General features: G+C 47.0%; 1 protein-coding gene across 2 annotated transcripts in view; it reads right to left on the bottom strand.

The window, feature by feature from the left end:
• ETS1 (ETS proto-oncogene 1, transcription factor) overlaps positions 1-13,457 on the bottom strand; it is a 123,597-nt gene that overhangs the window by 65,681 nt on the left and 44,459 nt on the right. The window contains exon 1 of one of the 2 annotated variants that reach the window (XM_044439650.1): positions 1,243-1,541. The exons of the other annotated variant lie outside the window; for it this stretch is intronic. Coding sequence (XP_044295585.1) covers positions 1,243-1,324 — 82 coding nt within the window. The 5' untranslated portion in view covers positions 1,325-1,541. Of the gene's footprint in view, positions 1-1,242; positions 1,542-13,457 lie in introns of those variants that run through there. 2 annotated transcript variants of the gene reach the window in all.

Below are 13,457 nucleotides of genomic sequence, written 5' to 3'. Positions count from 1 at the left end.
GGCATGCAATTTGGTGGAATTAAAAGAGAATGACTGACCAAAAGTCATTCAAATTGCCATCAGTCACTAAGAATAGGTCCCAACGAACTCAATTGGCTTTACCATTGAGTTGGAGTGGATAGGGTGCAATATCAGTGTGACTCATATCTGTGGGGATCTGAACTCAGGGCTACCCCATCCAAACTTAATACACTAACTATCCACCACCCAACCTCTCCAAAGATGCCAGAGAGGGAAGAGTTAAGTGAAAGGAGCCTATTAAAAATCCACAAAATATTTTATTTTTAAAAGAAACAAAAAGCAGGCTTTATCCTAGTAGTCTTTTCCAATTTCCCATACAGGGCGTTCCTTAACATGTCCAGTTCATTGCACAGGGGAAGCAGAAAGCGCTCGTTTCAGAAAATCCAGATTGCAATAAAAATGGTGTGTCATTTGTATGCAGGGGAGAAAGCTATGTTACTTCTCAGCCCACACAGACACTCCGAGTTAGATCCAGTAAGTTCCCTCACCCACAGCCCGGAGTACAGTCCAGCTGCGTGTAACACACGCGCACTGGCAGACGGGGTGGGCAATCGTTCGCCCCGAAACAGGGAGAAAGGCTTGCTCCAGCTTTCTCCAGCCAGGAGAAATGTCAGCAGGATGCCCCGTGTTATCCCTACAGACCGCAGCTCATGCGACGGGATATTAAAAACATCCAGAAACACTTCGAGACGTCCTGAGTAAACTTGGATTGCGGGGGGGGGGGGGCACACAAAAAGATGGGTTCAATCCACAAGACTGCATGAATTAGAATTCTCTATTTCTATACTGCAATTAGAGGAAGAGGAGGAGAAAACCGAGGTAGGGTCGGCGGATTGGGGAGCTAGTCACAGGTCAAGAACCCCAGATGGGGGAAAAGTCACATCGCAGGACCCCGTTCGTGTGTGTGTGTGGGGGGGGGGGGTCTTGTCACACGGGAAGCCTCACAACAGCCAGTGAAAAAAGCAACTCGGGCTGCTTAACGCCGAGAACAATAAAGGACGGAGAAGAGAGGACTGGAACTCCGGGAATTGAATTGCCTGCCCATAGCCTACGGGCTCAAGCAGTATCCTTGGATCAGCCGAAACGGTGAGGCAAATGCATTAGAAGGGGCGCGGGGGGGGCGGGATGAACTTTGAAGTACCGCACCCCACGCACTCGCCCCCCCCCCCGCGCCGCCCCCGCGGCTCCAACGGGGAAAGATGCCAGTGGCCAAGAACTTACCCGGGGAGGAGAAGAGATCCGCATCGACCTTCTCGGTTTTGATAATGGTCAGGGTGGGTTTCAGGTCCACCGCCGCCTTCATGGTCGCCTCGCGGGGGATGCCTCTAGCGGGACGCGAAGCCGAGACGCGGCCGGTCCCGGCAGCAGGGCTGGCGGCGGGCGCGCAGCAGGGCTGTCCTGGACGGGTCCGGGGTGCCCCCTGGGATGGGGAAGCGCCCGCGCGCGTCCTCCGCGCAGAACGGGGGGCCGGGGGAGCGCGGGTCCTCTCCGCCGGCTGCTGCTCGGCGCCCTCCCTCTCTGCCTCCGCCGCCCTCTCCCAGGACCCGGCCTGAGTGCTCGCAGCCGCGCTCCCTTCCGCGTTCCCTGCTTTCTCGTAGGGCGTTCCTTGCGAGAAGCGCCAGTGTGCGCGCTGTGGCCGCCCCCCCCCCCCCGCGCAGCCCAGTAGCGGTTGCAGGGTGAAGAGTTCTGCCGCGAAGGGGAGGAGGCGACGGCGGGCCAGCCCCTGCTCGGTGACAGCGGGCGGGGTGGGCCGCGCCTGCCTGCGCCCCAGCGACCTGCTTCCAGAAGCCCGGCAGAGCCGGCGTCTCCCCGGGGCGAGCGCGCGTTGCGGCGCAGCCACGGCGGGCGCCGCGAGGGCCCTCCACGTGGCACCGAGTCTGCCCCAGCATCCTTGGAGGGGAGGAGGGAGGAAGCGATGCTCTACCTGCCTCGCCTCCTATGATCCATGCCCACCCCCCCTTTAATACACAGCAGGAGACAATCTGAAGCAATCACTACCCTGCTTTCCCGGGCTCAAGACATCCAAGCAGAGACGGGGAGAGGGATGGACGAGGCGGGGAAGAACCAACCTTCAGCCATGCATTGTTTACTGGAGAAGGGATGCGCTGCCCATCCTCTGTTGTTAAACATCTCCTCATCCTGCTTATGCCCCTCCATTGGACCTCTGTGGCCTATAAAGAGGAAAGTAAGGTTGCAGCCCCCTTTGTCCATCTGCTAGACTCTACAGTCCAGCCTGCGCATAAGCACGGCCTCACTCTTGTTAATAAAGCCACACTCGTTCCTGGCATCATAGGAACATAGGAAGGGCCCTCTGGGATCAGGCCATCTAGCCACACAGTGGCTGTCCAGCTGCTTACAGAAAACCCACTAGCAGGCCGTGAGTCAACAGCACCCTCCCGCCTGTGCTCCCCAGGAACTGGTGTGCCCTGACACAGGAGATGGCATAGCACCATCAGAATGGCTGGTGGCCTTCTCCTCCATGAATGTGCCAGTCCCTTTCCTACAGCCACCTAAACTGATGGAAGTGTATCCTTTGATTTCTCCTGAAGTTGCCACCATTCAGCTTCATGGAATGATCCCTTTGGATTATAGTATTACGAGGGGGAGGAGGAAGAGGAAGGTCTTCCCTTCCATTTTCTCCACACCATGTATAATTCTGTACACCTCTGTCATGTCTTGCCTTACTTCCCCTTTTCTAAGCTTTGCAAACCCAGATGTTGTAACCTTTCCTCACCAGTGAGTTGATGCAGCAACTTCATCATTTTAGTTGGCCCTTTCTGCTTTTTTCCCAATTCTACAATGTCCTCCTCTTTTTCCAGAATTGAACACAGTATTCTACGCGTAAGTATGGTTGTATTGTTGACTTTTATAGTGGGAGGGTGAACTTGGCAGAGGTATCCATTGTATATCTTCTGCAGTGAAGACAGATTTTAAAAATCCAGTCACCTTCTCCACAATCTCCATATCCTCCTTTAGCACTCCTTCAACACTATTATTTACACAGGACAAAACTACATGAAGTTGGTACCAACCTGGTAAGGATGGCACTGTGGGATAGTCATGGGTTGTTTAACCCCAGATGAGCCTTAGCATCCATGGGTGCCACCACCACTTTGTGGTTGTCATGTCAGTGTGCACGTGGAAAGTGTGGGTTATGTGAGGATTAAACAACCATGGTCTGTTTGAGAGTTATGCAAGGTTGACTAATCTGGCATAACCCACACATGCTATGTCTGCATGACAGGTCAAACCCAGAGCAGTGCTTGATATGCAGAATGGCAGGTATACACGCTGGAGCTTCTCCATGGGCTGGAGAACCCAGGACCGGCAGTTGTGACGTGCAAACTGGCCCATCATATATGTGGAGTGCAGAACCTCAGCCTTGGAGGCCAGATCTGCCCCTTCAAAGATTGTAATCTTGTTTTAGAGGTTCCCTGGATGGCTTCATGCCCTTCTGATGAACCAAACCTCTTTCCCCCAGCTACCAATTGTTTGGTGATCTCCTGGCTTCTGTGTAGCTATCACCATTCTAAAATGTTTCTCCTAAATGTTACTTAGTAGCAGTAAGACCTCTCAACTAAAATACGCTTGCATTTTTTAATCCTTGCTTTCCCTTCAGCCCTGCCATGTTCCACCACACCACCACCACCCCTGCAGTTGGAATACAGCAACCCAAATCTTTCCTGAAACGATATTTGGAGCAAGAGAGGTTCAGCATGCTAATGTACAAGGCAGATCTCCATGCTGTACTTTAACGAGTTGTCTTCAAACCCAAACCCCACAGCTTAAAAAATATCTTTCACAATTCACCATTAAGTTTAATCTCACCTTCCTCAAAACATAGGAGCGAAGTCGGCAAACATGTGGTCCCCAGGTGGTCACCCATCTAAGCACTGGGAAGATCCAGACCTGCTCAGCTTTAGTGGCCACACCGTATGCCCTTCTCATCCTACCCTTCCCTACCCAGTAAGGCTGTTTTAAATATAAAATGGGATAGTTCCAATTGTTTAACTCAAGCTCATTGAAAGAAGGGTGGGGCCAATGTGCTAATGATTGTGTGTGATTGCTGCTGGTTTTATTTTCATCCATGTGTGCACTGAGAAAGACCGATCTCTTCTCCTAACTGTAGGCACTGAAGAGGGATTAGGAATGTCACTGCTACATCGATTTTGAGGCTGCATCCTTAACGTCCCTTTTGATGATCTGATTTGCAATGAAATGGAGTCAGAAATTCTAGGTGGAAGATTCTCACACTAGCCATTATTTTCAGGAGCAACAACAACAACACACAAAGAGGGTATTCAAAACTCTGCATGTGTACATTCTTTCTATGCATTGCAATGCATTCTTATGTTCTGAGAGGAAGTTCAAAGCATATGTACTTGTCTGTGAGACCGGGGTTATTCAACTGTACATTTGCTGCCTTGGAAGTATGGGAGGGAGTTGGGATTGAACTCCAACAGGTTCGGCCTTATCGTGAGCCAGAGTGAGGCAGCCACCTCAAGCCGCAGACACGGGCCCATAGGTGATGAGTGACAGTGAGAAGGGAGACAACAGTTCTGTGTGCTGCATGGACTGTTCCACAGCCCCTGAATCAGAGAAAACTGCTTTTTGAGCTTACCTAATCTGTGGCTGAAATGATACAGGAACCCATAACTCTTTATTATTTTTATTTATTTATTTTTCGATTAATATCCTGTCTTTTTCCTACAAAAGGCTCGAGGCAGCTTATATCTCCTCCTCCATCTTATCCCCACAACAACAGCCCTGTGAGGTAGGTTGGGCTGAGAGTCTGTGACTGGCCCAAAGTCACCCAGTCGGCTCCATGGCTGAACGGGGATGAGAACCCAGATCGTCTGAGTCCCAGTCCCATGCTCTTAACCACTATGCCACACTGGCTCTCACTTTAGCTCACACTTTCAGGTACGCTAATATTTTCCTGTACTGTAGGAGAGAAATTTAACGCCCTTTCACAAGACAGGATGTCCTAGGGTAAATCTTTCCTATGTTGCTGCCTCTCCAGAAGTATGGGACTGTAACCCTCTACCATTATTTTAGACATCTGGAGATTCTCACTGGGGATGATGAGAATTGCAGTCCAATGCATCTGGGCTAGTTCAAGGAACATTGATGCAGGAGATTTATGATCTGATATCCTGATATGTCTTGGATAGCTTCATGAGCAGATCTAAAATTTAGATCTGAGAAATAATTCCAGGACAAAGGAGAACTCGAGAAGGAAGGTGTTGTTGCATTCAGATCCTGCTTGTGGGACCCTGTGGGCAGCTAGTTGAATACTGATCCAGCAAGGCTCTTCTTGCATTCTTATACGTGCAGGCAGAAATAATATTTGAAGGTGCCTGCAACCACACCCCATCTAGCTCACTGACTAGAGTGCGACTCTCCTTCCATGGTCAGCAAGACCATTGCACTATCGTTGGTAGCTTCAAAGGGATTCTTCTTCAAGGTGCCCTCCCAGAAATGCCTTTCCCAGTTGCTATCTGTGCCAGGTGAACAATTTTTGCATGTGTAATCAGCACACATGTGCAGTGTATCAAAAGAGGCCCCTGACAGGCAGCTGGAGGAAGATATTGACAGCAGCGAGCAAGCAATCACTCCAGAACTGCAGTGGTGCACACTGCAAGGACAATAAAGCTGTTAGAAATGAAATGAGTCAGTGTGACACCACGAGTGATGTTCAGTTCACAAGGCATGACCCCCATGCACACACTAGAAAACCGTCTCTCCCCAACTCTGCTCGTTGGATCATATTCTTTTTGAGAAACAGCAACAGAGGTGCATGATGATCACTCCTAAAAGTTTTTCATCCATATGCAAGAATCACACACCTACTTTCCCCTCTCTTTCTTTTCAAACTCCAAGAGATAAAGGACAGGCTGTTGGGAGACATTTATTACCGTTATATTTCACTCAAAAGGCGTATATCCACCTATTTTCCTGGAAGGGAACTCAAGGTGGCAAACAGTCCCCAGTCTTTCAATCTCTCTGTCTAAGCGCCTGAGGACGTGCACGTGGAAGTGGATGGGTGTGTTGTTTCTGTTTCTCTAGCCTCATTATTTCGCATTTTCATGTCTTTTCCACAAGGGAACTTTTAGTGACAACAGTTAAAGCCTTTGCTGGATTCAGACGATGACGACTCATACTGAGTATGGGTTGTCACTGAACCATGAATTGTTATTAGAAAGTGGATTATTGTGTTGCCTGAGCCCATCTCCACCAGTAAGCCAAGGCGTGTTAGTGTCAATAACCCATAAAAAGAACCCATGGTTTGTTGTTGGGGCATGAACTGTGGGTTGCTAATTATGGTTCAGCTGGGTTCAGACCACATTATAATCCTTCTTTCAACAACAAACCATGCTTGGATGAAATTGTGTTCCTTTTGGCACCCTAAAGGTACTCATCATGGGCATCATCTACACTCCCCTTACCCGACAACATGGTGCCCTGAAGATGCTTTGGAATGCAGCTCTCATTATCTCTGATGATTAGCTGTGCTGGCTGGGGAGGATGGGTGCTGTAGTAGAAAACATCAAGTGGGCAGAAGATGGGAGAAAACTGATCTGTGCATGAAGCTGCAATCCAAAAGCAAGACTTTTAAAAATAAATCCAGAAGCACTGCCTGATAATTCCCTACCACCACCACCACCACCACCACAGAGACAGAGAGAGAGAGAGAGAGAGAGAGAGACTTTCCACCTAAAGTACATGACCTCCTGTACAAAAACAAGGATCCTTCATCATGTATTAAACTGGCTTGGACACTCAGCTTCACAAAATATATGTGATCTGATATATGTTATGTTCATAACACTGGCATGTTATGAACATAACTGAAGTTGAGGAGAAAGGGCTTCTTTTACGCACAAAATATTTTATTGCTACTTAGATAGCAAAAACACCAGACCACAAACGGCAGAGCACAGATAGGAGTGTATGACTCACAAAGGTCCATTTACTGGCATTATTTAAAAAAAGAGAGAGAGGAGGCAAAAACCTCAGTAGCAACCTGCTTTTGTGGCTCACTGAGAAAAATGTAACAGTCTTTGCTCTGCACAGAAAGATTTCAGTGCATCTCTTATAGTCCATTTATACATGTGCAAGGGTGTTAAGGAGGAGGCCGGGGGGGGGGGGCTCGGAGTCCCCCCCAGGTTTTTGGAGAGGGGCCCTCAGCAGGGGTTTCTGGATCCCTGAAGTCCCTCCCCCACCACCTCTCAAGAGACTTAATTTTGCTTGTTCGTGGCTGGCAGCTGCCGTGGTGCCCAAGTCCTGCATTTAACAGGTTACAAACAGGGGTGTTTCTGAGAACTACCTATCTGGAAAGGCCTTCCAGGCGTGCACATGAGTTTTCTGTGACACTTTCCTTCATGGTCAGCCTCCACTCCTCATCAACATGTGCTCAGCTGCTCCAAAATATACCTGCATTCACACCACACATTTTATTCCACTTGAAACACTTTTATTCCACTTGAAACAGTCTTTACTTCCCCAAAGAATCTTGAGGACTGCAGTTTGTCCAGGTAACTGAGTGTCAGTAGTAGACACCTATTCCTCAAAAGGTTCAGTTTCCAGAGATCCTGGGGAAGAGCGACTGACTGATAAACCATTCCAGGAATCGTAGCTCTGTGAGGTGAATGGGCAACTCTTATTCCCAGAATTATCTGGGAGAAATAATGGCTAAAAAGGAATAAAAGTATTGTAACTGGACTATATTCACTGGAATCAATGGGCAAAGTTAGTCATGACTTCTGGTAGCCTTAAGTTCCTTTTACTTCAGTTAGGCTACCTTCTGCATGATTCAACATGGATCCAAGGAGAGCACAATAAAAGTTTGTTGTATATTTTGAGAAATTAGAACCCCTAAACTAAGGACTCTGGACTCATGGAGGATTTCTTACATATTTGCACACACAAAGTCAGTGGTTGCAAAGGCCACAGAAAATTACTGCTGTTCTTGCGAGAATACGATATGTGTACATATAAGTGTGTCTGAATTTCTTCTTTTTCTCTCCTCTTCCTATCCCATGTACATCATGTTTTTAGTTAGTGTGCCTGTGGGGAGGAACTGCCTTAATTCCACATAAGCCACTCTGGGAGCTTTTTGGCTGGAGAGCAGGGTATGAATGTGATTTTTAAAAAAGCCATTCATTCATAATAAATAAGATAATAAGAAATAACTTTTAGAAGCTGTCATTGTTTCAGCTCATCTTGCGTTCATTACTCAACAGAAATTCCAACAAAGTGACAAGGGACCTTTATAGTGTAAAAGCATAGGTTGCATAATCCGGGAAACAGGAGTGGCTTGGGGGTGTGGCTTTGACTGGGGGCATGGCATTGAGGTGTGGCCCTGACTATCACGAAGTGACCTCCCACTTCTGAATTTTCCTCTGCCCTACTGTACATCCCTTGCTGAATGCAGCCCATTTGAATAAACCTATGATTGGGCACTCGCCATATAATAAGCCATGTTGGTTTATAAGCCAGGGGTGAGGTCTAGTCATTCTGTCTGAACCCAACAGAGGTGGGTTTCCTTTCAAGGACTGAGTATGGATTGAGTGCTGGATATTGTTGAAATTTGTTGTTATTGTTTAAACATGGGTGTCATGCTCTCCAAACCCAGTTTTTCCAACAAGCCGCAATTTATTAACCACAAGCAACCCATGAAGAGAACCCATGGCTTGTTTTTGAGTTGTGAACAGTACATTTTTCACTGTGGCTTGTTATAGCTGCTTCAGACAACAGAGCAACAGAGCCAGTGTGGTGTAGTGGTTAGGAGCATGGGACTGGATCTGGGTTCTAGTCCCCCCTCAGCTATGGAGCCAACTGGGTGACTTTGGGCCAGTCACAGACTCTCAGCCCAACCTACCTCACAGGGTTGTTGTTGTGGGGATAAGTTGGAGGAGGAGATGTAAGCTGCCTTGAGTCCTTTGTCGGAAAAAGACAGGATGTAAATCGAAAAATAAATAAATAGACCTGCTTCATTGAGAACCCCTTCTCAATGAATACCTAGTCCTCAGGTGTGGCTTTTCATATTGTTTGACTCCTGTCAGAAAGTAATCATAATGCAGCTCAACAACTGCCTTTTCCATGTCCCTGTATAACATAACTTCTGACTTGCTATAATTTTCTTCCTCAACCCGGTGCCCTCCCACTTTTTTGAACTACATGTTCATCCTTCTCAACCACCGTGGATGGTGCAGGTTGTAAGTCTACCACACTAGAGGACACCAGGCTGGGGGGATACTTCTATTTTATATATTCTCTGGACCTGAAATCAAGTTCATATTCACCCACCATCATCAAGGGAATCCCTGTATCCCAGCCGTTACGCAACAGTGAGACAAAAATGTGAGAACAGATAGTAAATACATTATGGGACAGAACCTCTGAAGCAAGTAAATTCAGTGGTACCTTGGCTCACGAACTTAATCCGTTCCAGGACTCTGGTTGCGACCCAAATTAGCCGTGAGGCACGTTAAATTTCCCCATGGCCATCTCTCTCCCACCACCCCAAGCACAAGCCCAGCCATCTCCCCCCACCCCAGCATGACCACAATTGCGCCCATCATCCCTGCACACTCCCGTCATCCCAGTGCACTGGGGTGGGGGAGATGGGTGCGATCATGCTGAGGCAGGGGAGATGGCCGAGATCACGGTTGCGCTCCTGCAGGAAAGACGGGTGGGATCTCGGCCATCTCACCCCACCCCCAGCACAATCGCAGCCATCTCTCCACTTGGAGGGACGGCGGGGAGATGGCCACAATCGCGGTCACCACCCAATGCGGAGTTTGCAACCTGATTCAATCTTTTATGAAATTTTTGTTCACGACCCAATTTGGTCATGAACTGAGGTGTTCGTGAGCCAAGGTACTGTTTTTCTTTTAAAAGAAAACAAAATAACCAAATCTTATAACAGGGCACAAAACTTCCAATATCAATCATTCCTGGGTACCTAAGAAGACAACCATTCTATCCATCTATTTTTCCTTGCATAGAAGTTCCTTCACTTAAAACTGAGTGTTACTATAAATTTATCATCCAATCTGTTTTTGTCACCAAACTCTTTGCCATGCACTAAACCCGCTTTTTACGGGCAGAGGCTGGTTCATACATAGGAGTATGTCACTGGCTGTTTCAATACGTAACCACTGAATGCATAATAGCAGGCAGCTGACTGTGTGAACATGGCCATGCTTGCTGCCCCTTACCTTATCATGAGCTGTGATGGTTGCTAGACATGCAAGTGTGTTTGACATGTGAGTAGGATCTAACAATTACTATACTGACATGGGCAACAAATGGCTTTCTGAAGCATGGGAAAGCAGGAATATTCAGCTAGGCAGCTTCCAGAGGAACAAGGCAGTGCTATTTCTCAGCTGAAAAATTACAGTTTGACCCAAAACATAGTCTACTGCATTCCCCTTCCCTCCGTTTTCTGATGCTTCCTGCTTTTCAGAAAAGCTGTTTAAGAAAGGCAAGTAGACAGGCAGATTCCAGCATGTGTAGAACATTTTTACAGAAGATAATGCAGAGCAGCTTGAAACAATAAGCACCAACACTAAAAGTTGAACATGTGTTGACTGTGGCTGTTGTTCAGGTTATTGGTGAAATGTGAGTGATCATGTTATCTCAACCCAGATGCATGAAACTCCAGAGCTTCTTAACCACACACTAGCCATGAGAAGAACCTCTGGTGTGTTGTTGAGTTGCAAATGGCAGAGTTTTGAACTGTGGATTGTCCACCATGATTTCTTATCCTGGTTGGATTGAGGCAACAGAATAACCCACAACTCAACCATGACCCACATTCAACCCATTTCCAGCCCTTGACTGCGGGTAATCATGTCATCGGATCCCAGCAACCCCATCTCTAGATTAATAATCATAATGCAGGTGTGGACAACTTGCAAATTTGTTCCAAAGATGTTGCTTGGCTGCACCTCCCATCCAATCTAGCCAGTACAGTCAGTGGTAAGCGATGCTGACAACTGCCGTTCAGTGGCATCTGACTGGACACAAGATGCCTCCCCCACCTGTTGTAAAGAAGGAATCTGTGCAGAATTGCCTTCTTTTGAAAACCAGCCTTTGCTCCAATGTTTTGAACAGCAGTGTGATCTGCAGACATTGGTTGATCAGGCCTACTGCCATGAAAACCATGAAAACCCTCCACTGCTTTTTTCCTACAGATCAGGAGCAATAATTCTCCCCCATCCACTCAATACATGTGCCCCAGTCAGCTGGCAATCCTAAACACACATGCAAAGGATTCTTTTCCAGCTCTGTGTAAAAGCGGCAGCTGCTTTGGGGAACGATTCATTGCACTGCAGGCTCCGAAGGAGAGGCATGATGCAATTTCTTCATGAGCCAGTACTCGTTTCTTTCATACATTGCATTGGAATGGTCTAATTTCCAGAGCTGTGGATGAGCACTTTCACAGAAACATAGAGAAAGAGCAAGCAATACACAGCGGGGAAGGGTCTTAAGCAATGGATATGGATGAAGAAAAGAGGTGGGGCCCATTTTACATGGTCACCTGCAGCCTTTATGCTGTAACAACAATGCTGTTCAAACACATCTGTGGTCCCCTGAGTGTGAAAATGGACCTGACTGTTCCTCCGTTTTCTGCAGTACTCAGTAAGCCATGCAATTAAGGATGAGCTTCTTTCTCCCACAGCAAAACCACAAACGCCTGGAACAGGAACAGAAAGCCGAGGCCTCAGGACCCCGCCTGCTGAACAGCTGAGCAGTCGGCCCAAGCTGCTGTCAACATCACCCCCCTGAAGAAGGTTCCCACGGAAGTGATCGCCAGTGAGCACAGACTGCAAGCGCAAAGGGGGAAAGTGGAGAGAACCCACAGTGGCAGGAAGGAGTGAAGATCAGTGAGGAGGAGGTAAAATTCCATATTGCTCTCAGCTTAGGGAGGCTGGAAAGCTGAAGGAAATTCTCACTGGATTCGGTTTCTTTGGAAAAACTGTGTCCCTCTGCTCCATCACCTGGCTGAAAGCCAGTGCACCTGAGATGAACATACAGTAAAGCTGCCATCTTTTTTTTTCTTTCTTTTTCTTTTTCCTTTGGAACTGGCTTTGCTTATGTGGCCTTAAGAGCAGCCTGACTAGTAGTTATTTTTCAGATGATGCTTTTCTGACTCTTTTCTGACTCTTTTTCTGACTCCATGCTGGTAAAGCTTCACTTGCAAAATTTTGGTATGACAGGGAACTGTTAAAGGCACCAAAGCATGACCAGTAAAATAAGAAAAGACAGAACAGTTGCAAGCTGTCTGATGAATATAAACACAGAGAGAAAGAAAATGCATAAGGAAAGTAGGACTGCAACTTTCGCTTGATTAATCATTGAGTTTCATTGGGTAAAAAAAATGGAAGTACTGGTCAATTACAAAAGTGCCCCTATTTAAGCAGACAAGAAAGTGAAATCAATCTGATACGTCAGCTTGTAAAAGTTACTAGTTTGCCAAAACAAACAGACAAACGAACACACATCCCAAACACACAAGCTTTTACTCATGAGTGCCTGGTCTTATTATTACATTGCATTTATATCCCACTTTTTTCCTCCTGCAAGGAACCTGTGGTGGCTTACACAGTTCTCTTCCACTCCATTTTATCCTTTCCACAACAGCCTTGTGAGGTAAACATAGAAACATAGAAAACATAGTACTTCCTGACAGTTAGGACCCTGAGGGTATGGAATGGGCTTCCACGGAAGGTGGCTGAGGCTCCATCAGTGAGGGTGTTTGCGGATAGGGTAGACATGCACATGGCGGGCATGTAGTGAGCGGAGCCAGCTGGAGCCGGGTTCAGACTAGATGGCCCGGGAAGCCCCTTCTGACTTGCTCTGTTTCTATGTTGGCTAAAAAAAAATCTAGAGGGCCACAGGATCACCACCTGTTTTAATTACTGCTTTAGTCAGATGCATAGTTATGGAACTATAACTTTATAAACTATAACTTTGTTTATGTTGACTTTAACTTTCTTCTAAAGTTAATCCATTGAGTTCAATGGGACCTACTCCCAGGAACGTAAGTATAGGATTCTAGATGATACTGAGTTTGCTAGGCCCATGGTCTGAAGGCAGCGTCCTCTGTATGAAAGAGTGAAATCTACTGCCACACATGTCCATAGCTGGAACATCTGAAATACATAGCAATTTATCATGATTTAAACACTCCCTCATTCCCTCTTTTTATTCTTGGGTTTTTGGACAACAAAGGAATGGTGATAGAGCTGGTGTGTCTGAAGACAATTGCTCCTATGTGACTATAGGAGGCAGCTTTTCAGTAGCCATCACACTGAACCCAGAAGTTTTCTGCTTAAAAGTAAACTGATGTTTGCTGCAAGTCTAACAGAGCCTCTAGGATCCTCTACTTGCACAGAGAATGCTTTCCTTTTTAAGGAAAACAT

This window comes from Varanus komodoensis, unplaced genomic scaffold, assembly GCF_004798865.1.
Source record: "Varanus komodoensis strain SLA01 unplaced genomic scaffold, ASM479886v1 scaffold35, whole genome shotgun sequence".
In the NCBI taxonomy this organism is placed as follows: Eukaryota; Metazoa; Chordata; class Lepidosauria; order Squamata; family Varanidae; genus Varanus; species Varanus komodoensis.
Note: the sequence above shows the minus strand (reverse complement) of the source record. Positions and strands in the feature narration are given on the sequence as shown.